Raw genomic sequence first — 23385 nt, 5'->3', positions numbered from 1 at the left:
TGTAACTGAATGGTAAATGTGAGGCTACACGATGCCTTGTTATTAGGTTGTGTAGATTTGTTGTTTCCAAAACATTTTTAATTCTTCTAACCTCCTTTTTACATTGGGAAAGCAAGAAGAAGTATGGAAGTGTATAAAGCTCACAAACACATGTGAGGAGAAGTTTCAGAGTCATTTATTTGAACCTGAATGATGAAAAATATCAGGCTTAGTCCAGGAGAATATAGTACAAGCTAAAGCCTGTGAAGATGCAGTAAATGACTGTGTGTTTGTGTATGTGTACAAGGATCCTTTTAACAGTTGTGATGCCTGCAGGCTAATTAATGTCTTGTTTCCCGGTATCCTCCTCTGTTTTCTTGTACATTTAATGAAACAATGTTATTTATCCCTGAAATGTATAGACAGGTCTAAGTGAATCACCTACAATTTTTTTTTCCCCCTGACAAACGATATGTGGAGTAGATGGAGGAATAAGGCTTAAAGGTTTGACCTAATTACGTGTCAGAAATAGGTACTGCAGGAAGTTCATGTATATTTGTGCTTGTGCTGCAGTATCTATTGCCAGCATGTGGCCCACAGCACTGTAGGGAAGCGTGTTCAAATGTCAGAGATGGCTTGGATTCCCAGAGGCTTTCCTGGTCCTCCTTCTCATAGTCTTTTCTTCCATAAACCTTTTTATAGTGCTTCTCTTTTCTTTGCTTCCTTACAGTTGCATCATGAGTTGGGTACCCTGTTTGCACATCGCTTTTCTATATGGTTTCTGGCAGATCCTGTGTACTCAGGCACCTAGGCGGTATGGCTGACCTTTCAGACCTCAAAGTGCATATGAAGAAGGAAAGTTGCTTTATAAATGAATGAATTAATGGCTTCATTACTTCTTCTTCAGTAGGCCACGATGTTATATGCCCGTCTGTCTCAGCAAACTGGAGAGATCAGCTAAATGTTTAGCAAGACAGTAATTGATAACATCATGGTAATTTTTTTGCTTGTTAATGGGCACAAAAAATTTATTTTCATTTTTATAACTTGAAAATAGTATCTGCCTGCCTGACAGTAATATGATGATAATTCAGAGACTTTTAGAAAAATCTGAGTTTATTTTTTTTAGATTTAAAAAAAAAGAATTTTAACATGAACATGAACATTTTGGATGTATCCGAATAGTAAGATAGCAATGGCGAAGCCAATGGACAGACTACTTCTATTTGTGCAAAAAAAGGAGTTTTGTTTTATTTTGTGTTTTGGTTTTTTTTAAGAACTTGATGACTGAACAGTATTAAGGGAGAGGGAAGCCTAATTAAAGTTGCATTTACAAATCTGTTCTAGTGACTCACCTACCAGGCTACTGGAATTTCTGCCACATGCTAAGCTTGCAAATTCTCCTTCTAGGAGTGTGAAAAGATATACAAACCCAGTGGAAAGCTGTTGAAGTATCATTTTGCTTTTAGCTACAGACCTCCTTCTCTTAGTTCTCCCTTTCTGAAAAACCACATAGGAAAGGCAAAAATCATTGTTTAGTTTAGACTTTACTTTGGGGAGAATCCATAATTGAAATTTGCAGGAACTGTGAATATTCAATAGGAATTTGTTGTAGCAGGTTAATGGCAATCAAAGGCATCTATCTAATGAGTACTGAATCTTCTGCTGTGAGAATGTTAAATTCAGACCTTGAGAGACACAGTTGCTATTAATAGTGCATTATTTAAAAAGTAACTATTGAGTATAAGCAAACTGAATATAAACAAATGGGTGCCTCAAATAGTGTATTTATTTCAGTCATTCTTCCATTTCTTCATTTTTTCAGATTTAGATTTCTCAGAGGACTAGATTAAAGGAAAGAAAGATAAAAAAAGTAGATTGTATTTCAGATCTGCTATCTAAAAGGGAAGAACTCCTGTGCACATGTTTGGAAAGGACTATTCTGAAAGCTGGAAAAGGAATTACCATTTTGGAGATACTGACACTTATTATTTTTAGAAAGCAGACATCCCGCATATGGAAAAATATGTGAAACTACATTTAGCATGAAGCCATGTAAACCATAAGATCTTACAGGCTCCTAATTTCAAGATGAAGAGAGTTAAATTATAGATTATAATAGTATCTATAAATACTTTATCACTCTGAAATCTTTCTGTTTGTCTTTTATTCCTTACGCCTTTCTGTGTAACTTCTTTCCTTTCTGCTAGCTGAGTCCTCTCTGTTTTTCAGAATGTAGTAATTCTTTTTACGTGTGCTAATAATATGGGCACATTACCTTAGGCCTCAAATTTACAACCCAGTCATTTCAAGACCCTGAGGAAGGTTTACCCTTCTTTGTTTTAAAAGTTCCCATGGACTTAGTAACACAAGGTTATTTCAGAACTCTTTTTCTCTGCTTCCCTTGAGGCTCTTTTTTTCCCAATATAATATTGGCTCTGTTTCCGTTGTTAACAGCATTTCACTGTTTTTAGCATGAATGAAGTTTATATGTAAGAAAAATACTTAAAGTGGCTCTCAAATTTCATTCATATCTAGATTTTCTCTATTTTAAATGTAGCCCCCCATATTTATTTCACTCAAATATCTGTGTACTAGTTTTGACTTTTTTTTTAGTACTTAGTGGCTGACTCTCCACTCTGTTATACTAGCTTTTTACAATTCTAAATTCCTGATGCAAAATGGTTTATGCAGACCCAGATTTATTTTTCTGTTGTGTGCCTGTTATGGGGAGAGGGGAAAAGGAGGAGGAGATGAGAGCGAAAAACGGGTTATTCTGAAATGAGATTTGACCTAATTGTGGAACAATTTATGCTTGATGATGTTCATATTCCTTTTTTTTTGTTTTTACAAGACTGTTAATGTTATACTTTTGTAATTCTGTTCTATATTGTTCTGACACAAGGGTTTCCTATTGTTGAATTGCAAAGCCCTATCTTGAGAAAATAAGAGGCAGCAAGAATGTTACTGTTCTCCAGAGAAGTGTGTTCCATCCATGTATCTCTCCCTAGTTCCTCCTAAATACACTGTTGTATTCCTGCCTAGGCAAAACTCTGGATCTGATTTGGGGGTTCAAAATGAAAGTGAAATCTCTGTGATGTAAATGTGCTTCCTGAAGCTACTTTGAAGGCTGTCACCATAAAAACCAACTATATCTAATTTAAAGTCTTCAATTAAAATCTTTAATTCTTCAAAGTTTTTAAACATCAAAAACTGTTTAGCTTTCCCTAAAGCACAGTGCCCAGAAAATATTTCTGATATAAACAATGTAACTCTGAACGTGAGAGTTCACAGAAGTCACTGTGGCACTAACTTCACATGGCAGCTTTAAACTGAAAGCCCAAGTCTTTCTTTACACCTATTTAACTGCAAGCCTTTGCTGATAAATGAAGTTGAGATGATTGTTCAGTCTGATGATCACAAAATGGCCCTGCCTTCAAGCCTGTGCCTGACTACAGGGCTTGGCCAAACAGCTGCCATGGGTCATGGTTTGCTCCACCGTTGATTCAGGTGATTGGGTTGGTCTCCAGTCCTACCTGGAAAGGTGTATTCTGCAAGAGCAAATGGGATTTGTAGGCCTCCATTGCTTGTCACCATCAGTACATGCAGCTGAGCTATGGCTGACCTGTGTCCTGCCAGTCTATATTTGTGGAGCCATTTCTCAGGACGTAGTAGGTCTGATCTCTGGCTTGCTGCCACAGAGAGTGTGAATGCGTACTGAGACCCTTTCTCTCAACTTTAATGGGTTCTGGGTCAGGGCTGTGAAGTGTCTCATTTTCTTAACATTTCCTCATGGTCAACATTTAAAGCATATGCGTAATGCTACACTGGGCTTTAATCAGCGGTACTTTATTGCACAGACAATTAAAAGCAAAAGTAGCAATGCTATGACTAGCCTGTTCCTATAAAGGTCAGTGAAATAATTTAATAGCAAAGGATATATATATATATATATTTGGTGGTGCATATAGGTAGTTTTCATTAGCACTGGAACAGCATGTTCAGAGAGATAAGACAAAACAGTATAAACAATAAAATAATCAAATGCAATGTGGATACCATGCACCACATTCCCCTTCCAGTGCAAAGTACAGCATCTTTCTGTTCTCCTCTCTGAAAGAGTAAGTACCAGTACAGTGATCATCTGAGATTAGTTCTGTAAAACCCTATTACCATAAAAGGGATCATTCATGTCACAGAGAAGCAGTCTCAAAAATAATCCAAGAGACTAGATGTGAATATTTGCCTCATTTTTATCTTGACAAAATGTTTTTACCTTTTGAACTTAGTTTTTGTTTATTCTGTCTGCGTGCTCCTGTTTTCTTGGGTTTTGATAAACCTCCAGCATGGGAGAGTAAGAAATTAATGTGTTTCACTTCCTCTTCTCCTTGAGGTCACAAGTGAGGGAACAATGAAATTTCTAGGCAGAAATGAATTTCATTAAAAAGGGACCTAGTTAACCTATTCAGGTTGTTATTTCTAGTATCTGCCTTCGTATGGTTCCATGAATTTTGCATCTGTGTGCTGTTTGATATAGGGGGTGCAGGATTGAACTAATATAAAATATTAGTACTGTATCATTAGTACTTAATTAAGACATAATGAAACTTACTGTGGGAGAAGGGACTAGAGGAGAAAATAGAACAGTGCCCTGGATTTTCTCACGTAATTGTGTTATTTGGTATTTACTTGCCCTGGGTAAGAATCCATAAGAAGGTGGAAGCACACAGAATTTGTGGCTATGTGCGTGTAAGATTCCTAGCAAGGATATTTGTATCGTGACTGGCCTTATGTCCATTGCTGTTCATGTTGCTGTGTTAGCCAGTTTTTGCCCTCTCTGGAGTGGATAAAAGATGTGCTTTCCTATTAAATTTCCAGAAAGATGACAAAATTATGTTGAAAATCATAGTTTTTCCTGTTTACTGTGGAAGCTTTCTCCTTTTGTTGACAAACATAAGCAAAGGATGCTCGATTTGCACCTAAGTTCTGTTCAGCAGTACTTAAAGTAGTTTTACTATTGTGCCTGATGCTTGTTGTTAATTAATGCTTTTCTCTACTGTGAGGAAAACCCACACTTAATGGCATTTTCTTTCATTTGCAACTGCACTTTCTTCTTTGTTTGCCTGAGTAAAATGTGACTGATGAGGCTTATCTTCACTTGAATGCTGCACTGTAATCTACAGAAGTTGCAAAACTGATTTACTTTTACTTTTTTGGTTTGTTTTTAATATCCACCAAAACATTCCAGAGCACATAAAATCAGATATAGGGCTTGGTCTGACGAGCTCAGAAGGAGCACACAGGTGCTGCCTGTGCAACAAGCAGTATATTTAAACTCAGGCCTGTTCTAAGTGATACTTTTACAAACCAGAACCTTTGAAAAGTAGAACTGTCTTTAAAACAACAACATGGGTCTACATAATAAACTACAGTAGGGCTCAGTACTTTTATTAGTTAATTAAACATTTGCTGTGTTGAGGGAAATGCTTTTGGAACACACACCTGAATTTATAACAAAATTGATTCTGTATTTCCGCCATGTGGAAAGGAGGCACATCTGGGAGTAGGTAGGAGAATGTGAAGAGAAGCTTTTTCAATTGCTTAAAAAGGAGTTTGAACTTTGTATTTTGAGTGAAGTGGTTAGTTTATGAGGGAGATCAGCAAGTTCTGAGCCAGACAGGTTTTCCCATTGGTTTACTGAACCTGAAAGAGACACTGATTTATAGGAAGTGTGTCTTGCAAGTTCCAGTTCTTGGCTTTCCCTAGATACAAGTGTCATAACATGCACTTCTTACTAAATAAGACCACCATCTGCAAACATCCCCTTATGGAATTCCTTAGGCATCCTACAGAAAAATGTACTTTTGTGTACATCCTTCTTTAAAATAAAGCTTTATCTCCAGAAACATCACCTAATCATTTTGCTAAAAACCTTCCTGTTCTTGCTAAAATTAGTGAAATAGAAAACAAAATCTGAATAAACGATAACCTGCTGAGCCACTTACGTTCACTGTAATAAATGAAACTCTAACTTTGTTTTTTATCTCCAACAGACAAACAACAGAAAGGTGAATTTGCCTTAGAGGGCTACACCGTCAGAATGAATAATAGCCTTCGAAAGGATGCAAAGAAAGATTGCTGTTTTGAAATCTCTGCTCCTGATAAGCGCATTTATCAGGTTAGACTTTTTTATGTTGACTTGAAATTAAATTGATAAAGCTGTTACAATTCTAGTTACTGAATTAACATTTCAGTAAAACAACTTTCACTGACATCTTAACGAAAAAAGGAAACCCTCGCTTGTATTGTATATTCATATATTAGGGAGAAAAATCTGGTTTAAAATATGTATGTGTGTGTTCAAATATTATCTTCTTGGGCAAGAGCAAGGAAATGATCATCTTTATCTACTGGTCATTTCAATGTTAGCATTTTAATATCTATTATGTAGTATGTCTGTGTGATTTCTTGGATGAATTAAATAGTAAAAAAAAGTTAAAATATATATCAGTGTTAAATATGTATTGTATTGGTCATGACTTTGCAAGGAAAATCTACGTAAAGGCACATATCAGCTGTACAATTCAGAGATCTATCAGCTAGACATCAATATGGAATGTAAGTTTAATAAGTTTTAAATATCTGAGATTGCAGTTGAAAGCCAGTTAATTAAGCTGTCAGGTAGTGTGTTGCAGTCTGACAAGAACATTTTTAAGAAAACTGTACCCAGCAGTCTAAAGAAATTCATGGGTGTCTTCTAATTGTCAAGGGCAAATTTTGTTCATCAGTTCTGGCTTTGACATTGATGAAGAGAAGCAGCTTTTTTCTGCACAGCTGCCAGCTGCTGATCAGAGTTTCAAATCCATCATCCTCTCCTTCAATTACGTAAATTTGTCAAAATTAGCTGTGCATTATAAGAAGCATCCTTGCAAGAAAAGTACCAGAAGACATGAAAAGAATTACTAATGGTTTCTTGAGGAAGTGACGAGAATGCTACAGTCCCTCTTTTTTATTGCTAATGAAATTGTAGTTATGTTTTTGTCATTACTGCTAGCAGTTATTGATAAACATTTAATAGTTTACAGCTGCCACTCCCAAAGAAGCAGAGGAATGGGTACAGCAAGTCAAATTTGTAATTCAAGGTAAGCCAGCCAGTAAAGCAGTAACCTGTATTGCCAGTAGTGCTTAATGATGGTAGTTCTGTCCATTCACATACCTTTCATGTTTGTATATTTAGTATTCCTACTTGTCCAAGTTTTGACTAGCAGGTTCTAATTCTCAGTCATATTGTAACTTTTACATTACTTTTCTCCTTTGGCAAAATTTTTGCTTTTTTCCTGTAATACTATTTAGCTTGAAAGCTCTTCCTTATGAACGCTGTAAGAAAGTAAGCAGAATACAGTGTAAGCACCAGCTCATAGAAAGTTACTGTGTTTTCATTTTGCACAAATTTCTGCCTAGGCATTATTTCTAGTAAATGTTAACTTTTTAAACTGCTATTACATAGATTCAGAGTCTAATACTATTCCTGAGGAGGAAGAAGAATATGACGATGTTGGACAAGTGAGCAGTGAACCAATAGATGATAGCATTTATGAAGAAGTTAAAGGTATTGTTGAAATTTTTTACTTTGTGACTTGTGATCATTTTGTCTTCTTTACTTCTACTTTGGTAACTCTGAGTTGCTAAAAGTGAGTAAAGTAGCCCAATGAATAAGATACTTTCAGATTTTAAGTTTTGTTATGACATTGAAAAAGAATGTGTGTTCAACCAGGTCTGAGTGAAAACAGTTCAGTTTTCTTTAGCAGGGACATAAAATAGTGCAGAATGTGTGAAAGTGGTCTCAGGGAGCTTTTGGCTCATTAACATTTTCTGGTACACAATTTTCTTAAATTAAAAAATTGACTTGCCTTACATCTTTTTCCACCAACTTGCCCATAATTTTTTTCTTTATTCATTTTGGCATTTGCATTAAGCAAAACTTTGCTGTCACTCCATATGTTATCAGCTGCTGCCTGATACATGATATTATAATCCTGCAAGAAAGCAATGTGTTGGTTTGAAAGAGCTCTGGAGAGGAACTGTAAATAAAGACAACATGAGTGTTGACATTGTTTTGTTTTGTATCTTCCAGCATGACTATGATTATACAGAAAGTTTTTACTGTGAACTTTCTAATGTGGTCAAATGATTATGCCTCTAGATGTCCAAGTGTATCTATCAGAATGTGAAACAAAAGAAATAGAGCTTGGCAAAAGCTCTTGGAGTTGATTATAGATGTTCAAGTATTAGGAGAAAGGTGGTTGTTCTTGATTATGTTTTAAGAAACTATGAAAAAAAATAAATTTTTCAGTTACCCTTAGTTAACAAATTATGTTTTAAAGTGGTAAGACAATTAATCACTTTGTGTGAAATAATGTTCTGCATCCCTTGCTGTTTGGGGCAGTGCAATTATCAGCAGTAATCTGAGAGGAAAAATTAGTCGTGTCATGTGATGCTGACTTTACATATCTGTTAGGTTGACTATTCTGACCACTGAAGAAAAGAACATTTTATAGTATGTCTTGATTTTAATTTTAAGGTAATTTCAGTGACTAAACGGGAGCAGAGAACGTAAGTGACTGGTGAAAATGATTATCATAAAATTGTGAAATTGTGGCAGCACTCAATTCTTTAAGAGCTGGGTTTTTTGGTTCCACTTCTTTGAATTGTACCTAGACTACTTCAGCACAGAATACATGTTCTGCTGAAATAGGCTGCAGTGTGTCACGCATGCTGAAAAGCTCTTCTGCAGTGAATATAAAAACTATGTTACAGGGCCTAATCTTATAGCTAGGAGATACAGCCAAACCTTATTGCAGTGCTTTTTGGATGCTCAGGCTCTGACAGAAGATGATCTTGTATGCTTGTCTATGCTTTAGTTAAAGAAGCTCTAGATGTATCCTAGGATACGTTTCTTTTTTTCCTAAGCTTCACTTACCTTACCTGTTCATTTGAATCTCAAACAGTGAGCAGTAACACATACACTATTGGTAGAAGGCCAATAGTTAATATATGCTTTGAGTTCTGTCTTCAGAGAATTGCTGCTTTGGTATGATTCTGCAAGATTTTAGAGTATTTTCACTTATATGCGATTTTTATGTCAGTTTTCCAGGAACTGTTGTCTCCTAATGTGGCTAATAAATCTGAAATGTATCAGAACAGCTATCACAAAGAAAGCATAAGCTCTTCTGTTATCCAAAAAATCCGGTTTCAGTTTTTAGTTAAATGAATTTATTTCCCCATGATCTGAGAGTGGTGCTTCATTTTCATGTTATCAAGTAGGGATTATATTTCTTCATCTCATGCTTTCTCCATCTTGTTCATTTGAATTGTGAACTTTTCAGGAAGGACCACCTTACCTTGTACAGTGGAGCTCTTAATTTTTGCTGTGAAGTGTTGGCATAACTAAGTAAAAATAATGCATCAGTTTGCAATAGATTTTAGGTGATTAAAGCATCTTTTTCTCTTCCACAAACATGCTTTAATAGTCATTTGCTTAAATGGAATTAAAAACTTATGGTTCTGATGCCTTAGAGCAGTTCTTCTCTTCTTTGTCTGTAGCATATTGAAGAGCATTAGGTGAAGTGCTAGTTGACAAACCTCACAGGAGTAGGCCTTATTTGGTTCTGGTGTGGCTGTTTGTCTAAACTTAATAGTAAAAGAGCATACTCCACTTTGGTCTCATCTGCCTTGATTAAGCCTGATTGGTTGCATTTAATTCCAGCTGGCTGTCCTTTCTATTCTCCCAGGTAAGTGAATTACTCTTTCTTCCTTTCATGGTCAAAGGGTGGAGCATCATTATCCCTGCTGTTACCTGACTTAATAATACAGACCAAATAAGGAATTCTGAACTCCTGTTAAGAGAACAGGAAAACAGAATTATTTGTATAGCCCAGAAGCTATGCTAAGCTCTGGAATGCAGAAGACAAATATGCTAGATTCCTGTGAAGAGGGAGAATAAATTAATCTTAATTTTGTTTTAATCCTCAAAGCATCTTGATGTTAGAGGCTTCTGATCCTCTGTTTCTGCAGAACCACTAGCTTTGTAAATATTGAATTTGAGGTACACTGCTCATTGTACTTTGTTATTATTTGTTTGGCTAATTTGCAATTTCTCAAGTAAGTAAAATTTTACATTTCTGTGTTTCTCCAGTGTTATTTATATCAGCATTTCAGAAGCAAATTAAGCCAGTTTATGATGCAGTCCATTTTGTAGTATTGGATTTGATATTTGAATACAGACTGTTTGGATTGAAAAGAGGATATGGAATTTTTTGCACAATTTTAGAAATTGGGAATTTTTGAGAACTGTTGCTGTAATCAGAACTGACCAATGCTCTATTCTCTAGCTATGACATTGCTTAGCTATTTTTTTTTTGCCTCACTTGTGGCAGGAGACAGTGTAGATGAATTTTCCAGGCGGGAACTGAATATCTTCAAACTAATATCCAGTACGGTTAACAATCTATTAGCCTATTAAAAGCATAGATTTCAGTGGAATTCAATTTGTACTGTCTGCTGGCAGGAGGAGTGGGTTGGTAGTTGGAGGAGGTACAAAGAGAGGTGGGAAAATTAATCTTTTGATCTAAGTCACTTTCTTCTTTAATAGCACATACAAATTCATATTTACCATAGAAGCATCATTTTCCCTGGTTCTTGCTATTAGTCAGTGCTTTACTCAGTTGTTCAGGTAGAGTCAAAAATGTAAGAACTTACAAAGATTTCCCAACTTGTAAAATCTTCCTTGCAAGATTATTCAGGAAAAGAAAACTTTATATTGTCTTCAACAAAATAAACTTTTGTCTTTTTGTTTTTTAATAAAAACGAAGGAAAACTTGGTTAAGCAAAAATTAAAAAATTGTCAATAAAGGCCCATTTTTGCTTAATTAGCTAGCTATTTTCTAGCTTAGTACACTCTATATAATTTTGCAGTCTGCAGCTGGGTATTAGAAGCTGTAACATAAAATAACTTCTAAAACTGAAGTATTAAATAACTGTGTGTGTGTGTAGAGCTACATAGATGCATAGGGTTTCTAGCTTAGTGGTGTTTTAAACAATGGAGTGGTCCTTTGCAGAAGAGAGAACGCTTACGAGCTTTAAAGATGTTGTCATCTGTTACAGCCCTTGAAGGCCAAATTCTTTTATGAACTCGAGGTTTTGGTGACATAATTTTTAAGGACCTTCAGTATTGTCATCTGTAGTTTCACATCTGTATGGAGCACATACCCAAAACTACAATGCTGAGTACTGCCTGCCACCTTGATCCTTTCTGCAACCTCAACTCAGTGTGTATACTGTCTACAACACCCTTGCACAACAGGAGAAAAGAGGTGTTAATCTAAGCTAATATATTTATCTTAATTTTCAGTCTTGTGTTATCTTTTTTTTCTTCTGTTCTCTTTCTGCTCACAAACTTGCATTATAGCAGTAGTTTCCACGGTGTACAGTATAGTTTCCATTAAAATTATTCTAAAGAGAAAGTTTAATTACATTAAAATTTGTTTACTTATTTTAAGCAAAGTATTTTAAATAGTTTTAAAATTATATTGATGTTGTTTCAGAACTTATTTCTGCCATTGTGCATGAAGGTAGGGAATGATCATCCATCCTATCTCTGTCTTACGGTGGTCTCTTTAAGCAACTTTGTCATCTTGATTTTTTCTAACAATTAATCTCTGCAGTTAAGCACCATAACTTAATACCATCTTCATCCTCTCTTTTTGCTGGGTTGCTTGAGCTTTGAAGGAGCGAATTTTTTTTATGATGTTGTACCACTTTCATGAGCATGGCGGGGGTGGGGTGGGAATCTCTGATTTACCTCTTCTTGGGAAGAAAGAAGTAATGATTATGTAGTGGGGTTTGAGTGTAAGTCTGATCTGTCACTCATGAACATGGACTCAGCAAATATTTGCATTGTCAAAATGTAGTGTCAGATGTATTGACTTTTTGGCACTAGAAGTGAAGATTTCACAGCGCTCTGTTAATGAAAATGCCTTTTCAGGAGACCTTTGCTTATTTTAGAGTTTTCAATATATCACAGTCAGGGTCTGTAGGCCCAACATAGTGTCTGGTGTCAAGCAGTCCCAGTTGCGAATTACAGCTGTATAATTAGTTCCTAAAACGAGTAAGCTAAAATGAAGAAACTGTTAATTGGTCATTGTAAACCAGAGTAGTAGGTTCAAGTCTGCAGACACACAGATGATTATGGAATCTGAGACGTTGCTGCTATTATATATCCTGGTATGTTGTCCAAATTCCTCCCAGCATTTGTTGCTTGCCTCAAGTAGTTAGGGAATTATTTACTTCTTGTCCATAGAAGTTGTATATAATGCTGATGTGCTATCAATTTTTTTTTTTTCCACAAAATGAATTCTAAGTGCTTTTAGTTAGTAAATGAAATGCTTTCAAAGTATAAAGTATAAGGAAGGTCTGGAATATTTGAAGCTGAAAAGACCAGATGTAAGATCAGCATTTTTGAGGGCAGTACTAAAGTTGATTTTCCAAAATAATTACTAAAAGTATTTTGAATAATTTCCATTAAAACATCTTTCAGATTCAAGAACACAGCAAGGGCTTTTTTTTTTTTTTTTTTTTTTTTTTTTCCTTTTAAGATAGTGAAGATAGGTCATTCTTCAAAACAATTTTTTCAAAGTTTGGATCTCAATGTTGTTAAGAAGTTAATATTTTTCATTTGTTTAGCCATTGTGTTACTTTTATATATGGATTGTTTTTTCCCGTATTATCTTGCTGGTAGGTGGGCTACCAGAATAAGGATAAGCGCATGCTACAGGGCTTACTCATTTTGCTGTAAATCAAAAGTAATTAAAATAATACAAAAGCAGTGAAAGGCAGATATAATTTACCTTTTGATGTCCATGAATAGTAAAGATTTTTTTTTCTGTCCAAGATGTGTTGTTTTTGTCTTGGTTACTAGGATTTGGGGTCTACTAAGTATCTTTGATTATATGCCAGACATATATTCATTGAACAACAACCTCTTTCAGCTGTATATCGCTGAATCCCAACTGCTATAATGAAATGAAGCTGTGTCTGAATTCTCTGTCACTCTGGATTTTGAAGTAGTATGCTTATGGGATTTATATATACCTTGGAGTGTCCTTCAACTAGTACTAAATGCTCATGAGACATGAATTATGAATCCAGACAGCTTTTTGTGTTTAAAGATATTGCATCCAGAAGGTGGTTAGGAACTTGATACCCGAACCTCAGCTTTTGTTTGCCTCAAGAGCTTGGGCTTTATGTTCAATTAATGTAATCCTGCATGTAAAGAGGGAACATTTTCTTTCTATTGATGTTATGTGTCAGTGATTTAAGAGGAAGTAAGACAATCTGGTGTAGCTGAAAAGAATGAGATGTCCATTGAGTGGGAAGTGGCAAGTCTTTAGGAGCAAAAATAAGATTCACAGGCTCTTCTGTGTTTCTTGTGAAGTGAATATAAAGTGGTGGTCTGTGAACAACAGGTGGCCCATAGCTGCCAGGAAGCCTACTGTCCATAATGCAGACCAACCCCTGCCCCCCATCAAACACACATTCACAAATATGTAAGTGAGTAGGCCAATAAAAATGGAATAACAACTGAGTATTCATATTTAGTCTGATTTGCATGTGAGGGGTATATTCACTGGTTGGACTTGGAATGTAGTTGTCTACTGAGAAATACTCTTAGGAAAGTCTATTCTTTATTTAGTGATATATTTCTACTCCAGAAGATTTGGTCAGCTGTGAAATTCAAAACAGTTAATTACAGTATCTACAGTAAATGGAAAATGCATGCTGTTAAGTTCAGGCATTTATTCTCCTGTCTTTGAAGTCCATGCAAGACTTCATAGTTTTCAGACATTTAACTTCATAGGTTTCAGAGTTTACCAGTGGAGAAAATACAAGTGACCTTCCTAAAGTGGTGGTCAACTGTTGTAATAAATTAAGCAAGTACATGTTGGAAAGCTGTGTTTATCAAAGTGTTGGGTTATCAAAGGCTGAATTTTACTTCTGTATTTCAAAGTTTAAAAAAAAAAAAAAAAGGAAAAATACCCTAAGGCCCAATCAGACACCACCTGCCCAATAAACCAGGAATAGATTATTAAATCTATATTATCTATTGGTATTTTGAAGCTTGTTTACTTAAAATTAGAAGGCATAATTTAATAAGACCTAAAAAGTAAGTGATTTTAATAATGCAATTTTATGTTTAAAGAAGTCTTTTAAAAACTAATTAGCACACAACTCATTGAAAGGAAGTTACTTATTTAAATAAGATATTTTATTGCAAGTACTGATCAATCATTTTTATACCATTTTCTATGCACCAGCACTAAAAAACATTTTACACTATTGATTTGTAAAACCAATCTAATGTGAACAGTATGTGACAGTAGTTGTTTGTTATTAAAAGATAGAATCCTGTCTCAGAAAAGCTTGTCATCCTGGCGAGACAAAATCACAAAAAGTAATTTTACTTTTATCATAGATTTTTCAGTGTTGACTCTGTTTCTGATAGCTGGCTTCATGTTAAATGTGAACAAAGCTTTGTTCATGCATGTATGTCTTCAATGGGTTATGGACCCAAAGTTGGTTCTTTTGAAAGCAAAGTAGTTTCCTTCGGTAGCACTGTTTATATCTAATTAAGAAGCAGTGCAATAATTCTAATGCGAAGCATTCAGAAGAAATGCCTTTGTATGTGCAATAGTTTATTAACCATAAATTTGAGGAATTGCTGTAGTTTAGCAAGTTTGAAGCAAAATGTCAATTGTATTATGTATATTTATGAAAATAGAAATATTGGGCTTGCTCTACTGCTTGGATATAACTGTGATGAATAGATAGATCAAGGAACCTTTACTTTTTGAATTTGTGACGAATGACTGCATATCAGGGTATTAAAACCATTAGGTGGAGTTTTTGAGAAACAAGAGCAACCAGAGGTTATATGGTGCCTCAGGCTATCACTTCTCAACTTTTCTGGTCTCCACAAGGTACCTATTAAAGAGCCGTAATTTATACAACTGGATTCTCAAATAAGACCCAGCAAGGTGGGCTTTAAAGGCTGAATTAATCATTCTGTTACTGTAGATACAAATATCTTATTTGAATTTTTCAGCCTTAAGAAAGACATCAGCATAAATCCTTCTGTATATGTCTTTTCCTCTTAGTGTGCTTTTTATCTGTGTGCTTTTTATATGCTACTCACTTTCCTTCCCACTGTCCTCAAAATGGAGAAATTAGCCGAACAAAATACTACTAATTAACTAGAGCTTCATTAATTTTGCTGGCGGTATGCATGTATACCTGATTTGCTTGTGTGTTAGTGTACTGTGCTTGCAATGGATATCAAATTTAGTTTACACATATACAAAGAAGGCAACATAGGAAAAGGCTGCCTCTTTCCTTGTCTTGGCTGCTGCTCGCTGGGCTGGGTAGGGGTCTTTGAAAGAAGCAGGTTGCTTGCTCTGGGATTCCAACACTTCCGTCTTTGGTTTGTGGAAGGGTTTTGTCCTAGTAGGTGTTCTGGTTTTGTTTAGTGGGGGGGGGCCTAAGGTGGTAGCTTCTGTAGGAAACTGCTAGAAGTCGCTCCCCTTTGTTCAGTGGACTTGGCCGGGCCTAGGGCAGACCCGCTGCTGGCCAAGGTCAAGCCAATTGGTAGCAGATTGTCCCATGATAACGCCTCTGCAATAACGTATTTAAGAAGGGGAAAACAGGAAAAAAAAAAAAAAGAGTAGAGAAGATGTGAAGAAGCTGAGCGGGGGCAGAGAGGGGGAGGAATGAGCCTTGTGGGCCTTGCAGGCCTCACCCTCTGGCCTCCCACTGGGCAGCCGACTGGGCCCGACTCGGCCCAACTCGGCCCGGCTGCAAGAAGTGGAGAGGAGATGAGATGTGAGTGAGATGTAAAAACGATCCTGAGAGGTGTCTGCCAGCCTGTTGTGAAGAATTTTTCTTGTGAGAGGAATGGCTGCAGACACCAAGATCAGTGAAGAAGGAGGGGGAGGAGTAATGCTGCTCCTGGCTAAGATTCCCCTGCAGCCTGTGGTGATGACCATGGTGGAGCAGGTTGTCCCTCTGCAGTCCATGGGAGGTCCACGGAGGAGCAGAGATCCACCTGCAGCCCGTGGAGGACCCCACGCTGGAGCAGGTGGAGGCCTGAAGGAGGCTGTGGCCCGTGGAGGGCCCGCTGGGGCAGCTGTTCTGGAGGGACTGCACCCCGTGGAAGAGATGACCCATGCCAGAGCAGTTTCATGAAGGACTGTGGCCCGTGGGAGGGACCCCACGAAGGAGCAGAGGAGGAATGCGAGGAGTTCTTCCCCCAACGACAAAGCAGTGGTGTGAAACAACTTGTGATGGACTGACCGTAAGCCCCATTCCCTCTTCCCCCCTGTGCCGCTCGGGGAGGGGGGAAGGTAGTAGAGATAATGTTAAGCCTGGGAAGAGGGAGGAGTAGGGGGAGATTATTTCATTCTCTGTCTCATTCTCCTGCTATTTTTAGTAATAAATGAATAGTTTTCCCCAAGTCAAATCTGTTTTGCCAGTGACAGTAACTTTAAGGATTTCTTCCCGTCCTTATCTCAAACCTTGAGCGATTTTTTTTTTCTTATATTATCTCTCCCTATTCTCTTGGAGAGTGGGGAGAATGAGAGAGAGACTGCGTAGTCTGGTCCCAATCGGGGCTGAACTACGACAGTAGGCTGTAACGATTATTCTGTCCTTGAATCTTGAAGTAGTATAATAGTAAGTAAAACTGGGAATTAAAGGAAGGAATCTCATTTTCAAAAGAAAACTGCTGTGTAAAGAAAAGCCTCTGTATCATAGCAAGAGTGTCATCCTTTCACCAATACAGAATATACTAACTGAATCTATACTTGCTTCTATAGGCTCATGGAATCATAGAATAGTTAGGGTTGGAAGGGATCTTTAAAGGTCATCTAGTCCAACCCCCCTGCAAGGAGCAGGGACATCTCCAACCAGATTAGGTTGCTCAGAGCCCTATCCAATCTGGCCTTGAATGTTTCCAGGGATGGGGCATCTGCCACCTCTGTGGGCAAACTGTTCCTGTGTTCCACCACCTTCATTGTAAAAATTTTTTTCCTAATGTCTAATCTGAATCTACCTCCTTCTATTTTAAAACCATTACTCCTCATCCTATCGCAAAAGACCCTGCTGAAGAGTTTCTCCCCATCTTTCCTGTAGGCACCGTTTAGGTCCATGCCTGTCTCAAATTTATTTCCTTAAGAAATGCGGCATCTCCATTACTAAATGTTGAACAGTGGTTTCAAATAATTAAATAAACAAAATTTCAAGATGGATACGATTTTGTTGTAATTTTCATAAGGGTAATGAGATCCAGTTTCTGGTTAAACTGCCTAGCTCAGGCCTAGCAAGTGGTGGTTCTTACAGTGCAACTGGGACTCTGTTGTGTCTCTGGCACAAAAGCTGGATAATCCAAAGTACCGACTGCGAGGGAATTAAAATAATCTGGGACTCTGGGGCCCCTGGAGTTTTCTGAGATGCAGCTACATGCCAATCCCAGAGTAACATGGTGAGCTGCCTGGGGAGCAGTTGCAACCTCCTGCTTATGAACTATTTCCAGATCCCTGCTGTCCTACCTCATCTCTCTGAGGTGCATGGCAGTATGTGGCATGTAGGGTTAATAAGATCAGACATCCAGAGTTACTGGTCCCACTTTGGACTCGATGTATGAGAATGGAGGAATGGGACAGTGTTGGTAGAAATGAATGTAGGTATGCTGCCCAAAAGGTGATATGTGTAAACAGTCTGTGTTGCAGCTATAATTTTCTGTTTGTTTCTGATTTAACCTGATTTTTGTTAATTTGTGAATCATAACAAGAATATTTTACCATTGCTTTATTTCATTATTTAAGCTCAAGAAAGGATTTAGCATAGGTGCCATCATTTAACTTGATGCCATGGGCCGTAAACAGTGAAAAAAGGCAGTGGTGTGAGTTTGCTACTTTTCATGAAAGTACCCAAAGGGTGAAAGCTGCTGAATTTGTTTTGTCAATGTGCAGTTAATGATCAACACAGAGAATGCAAAAATGTGTTGGTAGAACATTTTTAAAGGAGTTATAAGAGAAGCATCTGGGAACCAGACTTTTCTTGTGGAAACATGCCAACAACTGTATTTTGTTTTCTTTCACTGAAGTGAGCTATACTGAAATGCCTTGCCTTCCGTGCCTTTTATGAGTAAGTTCATTTCTGGAATCAGACTATAAATTTGAATACTTCAACCCTGCAGATTATTAAAGGATATTATGTGGTTTAAACAAGATGCTTTCTTTATGGATTCTATGTATGTAAATATTATGTCAAGTCACATTTGTCACAATTAGGGATATGTAGTTTTTAGAAATGGCTTTTGAATTTAAATCTTGCTTCTGATCAATGAGTATGGGAAACTTTACTTGACATTTACAGACTTTTTTTTCTGTATATCATATAAATTTAAGCCTGAGAAATATAACCCCTGTACACGGTTGTCAAATAACACTGTAGTACAGAGTTATACAGTATAGATTAGTTAATTGAATATTTGATTGGTAAATGTATTGAAATGGAGAACTATTTAGATTATTAAAATCTATATAGATTTTAATAGCCACCACATTTATTTTAGCAAAACATTTTAATAATAAAGTTTATAAAATGTCATGTTGAACACTTAAACTATTTACGTAACTAAGAGCTATTATGGGTTGAGAGAACAAACGAATTTATTTTAGTTACAGTGAATTCACATAAATCTTTATTATGTTTATATATAAGAATGTCCTTATGTGCATGCCACACTTATTTAGGCAAGCAATCTCTAGTGCAAATTCCTGTGAACCTACGGTACAACCATGGAATCAACTTCAAAATCATTGTTTGTTTTGTCCCTTTGAGCTACTAATTTACATTCTGTCCAATAATTGCAACTACTTTTTTTTTTGGGAGGGTGAGGGGGAACAGAATAGGGAACATTTTTTGTTAATCAGCTAAATAATTAGATGAGCATGTAGAAACATTAAACCCCAGAAGCTTTCCTTTAGATTGTTGAGGCCTGTTAAAAGCAGTATCTTAAAATATTTTATTCCTTCTTTAAATGTTTAAATATGGATTTAGGTAAGATGGCTATTTCCTTGATTTTGTATGCCAAATTTGAAGCTTTAGGAACGTTTTTAGAAGTGGAGCCAAAATTGTGCTTTTGTGGGAAGCCAACATAAAACTACCTTCAGAGGTGCTTGTGATCAGGTGTGGAAGTTGTTATCTAATCTCTTGATCAAAAAAAATATAGGTAACATTTTTTGAAGTGCCTAATCAAACTTAAGGAATTTCTAAGAAGCTGGATTCTGAAGTCACTTACAAAATTTTCACTTATGTTTTCTGAATTTAGTGTATTCTGACCAACTCACTCAGCATATAGGATTAGACAATTCCAGGAGACTTGATGTCTGAAAACAAATCCCTGAAATAGTGACTTTAATTATAAATACAGAGTGTCTGTGAATATGAAAATGGGAAAAGAACAAATGCGTTTCTGGAAGTGGATCTCTCTCTAATTTCTTTTATTCTTCATTATAATTATTGTGAGCATATCCACGATTGAACTTGCTTGTGATGACCTTTATCTTTTCTCTTGAGAAGAGTTACTATTATCAGGTCTTTCTTCGTGAGGAAATAAAAAGGTCAGTGTAAAACCCATCCCTTATTTCTATGCAGTGCACATTGCACTTTGGCATATTTGTATTGAATTTTATTAATAATAATTAGATCATTTTGTCAAAGAAATTTTAGTATTCCAGAATTCGGCATTCTAAATGGTCTTTCCTGGTATGCACTCCTGTTTTTCCTGCCTTTTTCTACCTCCTCTCCTCCCAAGCTTGCTATTGGTGTACCTGCATACTTCTATTCCTCCTAATCCTGTCAGACTAGCTAATTTTTTTCCTCCTTTTACCTTGCATTGGCAAACTGTTAAGCCTTCTGCGTCTATGTTTGTCTAAGAAAAAAAGTGAATGTAGAGAATGTAAACTTGTTACTTTTTTTTAAATTGAAGATTTTAAATTATTTGGTTTTTGGAAGACTGGTGCTAGGAACTGCATAACTAAGTTGATTCAGCTGTCACTCTGAGCATGACTGGAGGTTACTTATTTTGATTATTTGCAAGAAGAGCTGCAAGCGGGCACTCCAAGCAGGAAGCTGAGTTCATGAAATCTTAATGTATTCATAACTAAAACCAGAAATTGCCTGTACCTCTGTGGATTGTTCAGTTGTCCTTATAAATATATTCTGTTCTGTTGTTCAGGTGACTGAGCTTGTTTTTCCTTCCATTGTCATACTTTACTCTTAAAGCCTGAAGGGCCTTGTGAAGCCCTGGAAAGAGCAACTAACAACCTCGTTCATACTAACAACCTCTGTGTTTGGTAAATGAAAAAAAAATCGTGGGATCTGAAGACGATACAGTCTTTATACAAATTGGTTGTGACTACAGAATGTGGCAAGGGCAAGGAAGCAAGGATATTGGGGCACTTGGTACTGGCGAAAGGGGAGAAAGAGGAAAGGTGCTAATCCATATTCAGGTCTCAACAAGTAGGGAAGGTAAGCAAAGCAAAGCATGCTCTTACATTTCCTGAAAACTTGGTAAAATTATGCACAATAGAGTTAGAAGATCCACTGTGCAACAGCTGTGGATGACCTTGCCAACAATGCTCAATTTTCTGTCTTGGGTGAGAGTAACTGTGTTTCCTCCAAGGACAGAGGTGTATTCTTTCATCACTTAGTCTTCACACTTTCTGCCCTAACATTATAAAAAATACATTCTGTTAGAAAAATTTTTTGTTCCTTGTTTTTTTTCCAGTAAACTAGCAAGAAGTCATCGAGTATCTTCCTGCTTTTAAAAGCATATTTTTTTTTAATCCATTGCCCTGATATAGGTCATGTGGATGAGTATGTGTGTGATAAAGGCACTGCATTTCTCCTATATTTTCACAGATTTACTTAGAGATTTTTTTTCCTCAAACATTTCTCCAAACTTACTCATTTCTCTCTACTACTTCACTCTGTTATTATTCTTCATAGCAGTAGTTATATGATCCAAATAACATTCTTCTGCACAAGACTAGAGAATTGCAGCCTTAAAGTATGTTTTGGCCCTAGTGGGACTGAGATTTTTTTTTGTTTACTTCACTCTTTAGTTTAGCAAATTCTGTAATTCCAAAATGCTTTTGTTAGGAAGGGAATGTTATATCTCCTTTTTGTTTTTGATTAAGCCAAACCATAATATATGCTTTATTCACTAAGTGATATAACAGAAAGATTGTTTTAAGAGAGAAATTTTTTTTCTCCCGAAAATGGCTAAGTGATATTCCAGGAGTCCAGTATCACTTCCTCTCCTTCTCCCCTCCTTTTCCTGCAGGCTTGATCCTAAGTTAATTTATAACAAAATCTAATCTTTTCTGTGAGGACGATGAGGTATGAGGTAACTTTTCCAAGGTCATCTCAATAGGAGCCAGTGCTTCACTTTTAGCTGAGATGACTGATTTGGTTATTCAGACTGCTTACACAATTGGGAGTAACGGTGGTGCACAGTAGCACGTTTTCAAGATACAAGGACTGCAACTGAGGGCGGGGGGGGGGGGGAGTGCAGCATTTCTCAATGAATTCAGGCAGCCTCACATCTGGAGACTTGGCAACATCTGGACAGAATGGAGTCATTCGAGCTAATCCTGTTCCGTAAAGTCATTAGCTTCAGCTGTCTCATACGTGAACTATTAAAATGCACAAACCTTTATAAACTGCTGCTAAATAGCTTAGTATGGAGTACCAAAAGCAGCCAAATGTTATTTCCTAGAAACTTGATCAAACTTTCAGAGTTAGAGTTAGATCAAACTTTTCAGTGTTAGACTAAGCAATTTCCACAGCTCCCTTCTATCCCAAAGTATTTCATGATTCTAGCTTTTTCACTTTGTACAGCCAATGCTATTTATTCAAGGCCATTGGGGAGTCAGTACATTGTCAATAGTAGTAACAGAATTCTGTTACTATCCACTGGTAGGACAAAGTGGTGCATATACTCAACCTTCCTTACTCTGGAACTTAAATAATAGTTGTTTTCAAAGAGCTGATTAAAACTTGTGCAAAAATTGTTAGCTGGAGGTCCCATCCAGTTTAGCTGGTAGTGCATTTGAATGAAACCTTTTGCCTCCACCTTGGAATCAGACTTGGATCACATATATTGGAAGGAATTTGGGCTAGGAGTTGGCATGGGTTCTGTTCTCAGCTAAAAAGAAAGCATCTTAGTGGGCATAATATTTTTTTATTAAAATGTATTTTTATATACAACATATGTAACCTGGAGATCTCTTTCTGTATGTTGGTTTTTTCACAGAATAATTTGGGTTGGAAGAGACCTTTAAAGGCCATCTAGTCCAGCCTCCCTGCAAGGAGCAGGGACGTCTTGAACGAGATCAGGTTGCTCAGAGCTCCATCCAGCCTGGCCTTGAATGTTTCCAGGGATGGGGCATCTGCCACCTCTGTGGACAACCTGTTCCTGTGTTCCACCACCCTCAGTATAAAAAATTTCTTACTTATGTCTAATCTAAATCTACTCTCTTTTAGTTTAGAACTATTACCACTTGTCCTGTTGCAACAGGCCCTGCTAGAAGTTTGTCCCCATCTTTTTTATAAGTCCCCTTTAAGTGTTGAAAGACCACAGTTGTTCTAATACAATTCTCTATTGTTTGTTCCTGTGGTGTTTCTGAGCATGGTGGTGACTATTCAAATGCAGCTTCTGCTCATACTTTGGTGTCACCTCCTCCTCAAACGCAGTGTTTAGCCTCTGCCTGGGTGACCCTTTTCTGTCTTCATCTCCTCTGCCTATATTGTGGAAATTGTTTCTTTCACTCAAGCTTGTCATGCAGGAATAGAACTTCTCTGTTTGAGCCATTGGGTGGTAACTAGATGACCTACAGAAGCAGGAATAAAATAAGAATTGCCTTCTTTTCTATCATGGTAAGAAATTCTTACCATGAATTTATATCTTCTCTAAATAGCAACCAGCTTGTTTTCCACTTCTGTCGCCATCCTGGAGACATTTTCATCCCCAAACCATGCACCCGAATACAGTCCGATGGAGCTTTAATAAAATGATAGTGTGTCTCCCCCTCTCTACCGCTCCCCAAATCTCACACCATGGATAGAGAATAGCACCTTCAGCAGCCTTTTTCCAAGCTGTTTCATTTGTTTACAGAGCACACCAGAGTGCTACTGGGAATGCAGGGTGAAATGTCAAGAAGTTGTGTGTAAATCTTCCAGTCATCTGTCATGTCCCGGAAGAACTGGGGGAAAGGGGCATATCTG

The 23385-nt window shown here is 37.0% G+C and overlaps 1 protein-coding gene across 1 annotated transcript in view; it reads left to right on the top strand.

Annotated features, from left to right (window-relative positions):
• The window catches only part of SKAP2 (src kinase associated phosphoprotein 2), a 121636-nt gene that overhangs the window by 74168 nt on the left and 24083 nt on the right, over nt 1-23385 (top strand). The window contains exons 7-9 of the mRNA XM_086742564.1: nt 6033-6157; nt 7058-7121; nt 7487-7588. Of these exons, the coding sequence (XP_086598690.1) occupies nt 6033-6157; nt 7058-7121; nt 7487-7588 (291 nt within the window). The remainder of the gene's footprint in view (nt 1-6032; nt 6158-7057; nt 7122-7486; nt 7589-23385) is intronic.

Source organism: Chlamydotis macqueenii, chromosome 2 (genome assembly GCF_036417535.1).
Source record: "Chlamydotis macqueenii isolate bChlMac1 chromosome 2, bChlMac1.mat, whole genome shotgun sequence".
In the NCBI taxonomy this organism is placed as follows: domain Eukaryota; kingdom Metazoa; phylum Chordata; class Aves; order Otidiformes; family Otididae; genus Chlamydotis; species Chlamydotis macqueenii.
Note: the sequence above shows the minus strand (reverse complement) of the source record. Positions and strands in the feature narration are given on the sequence as shown.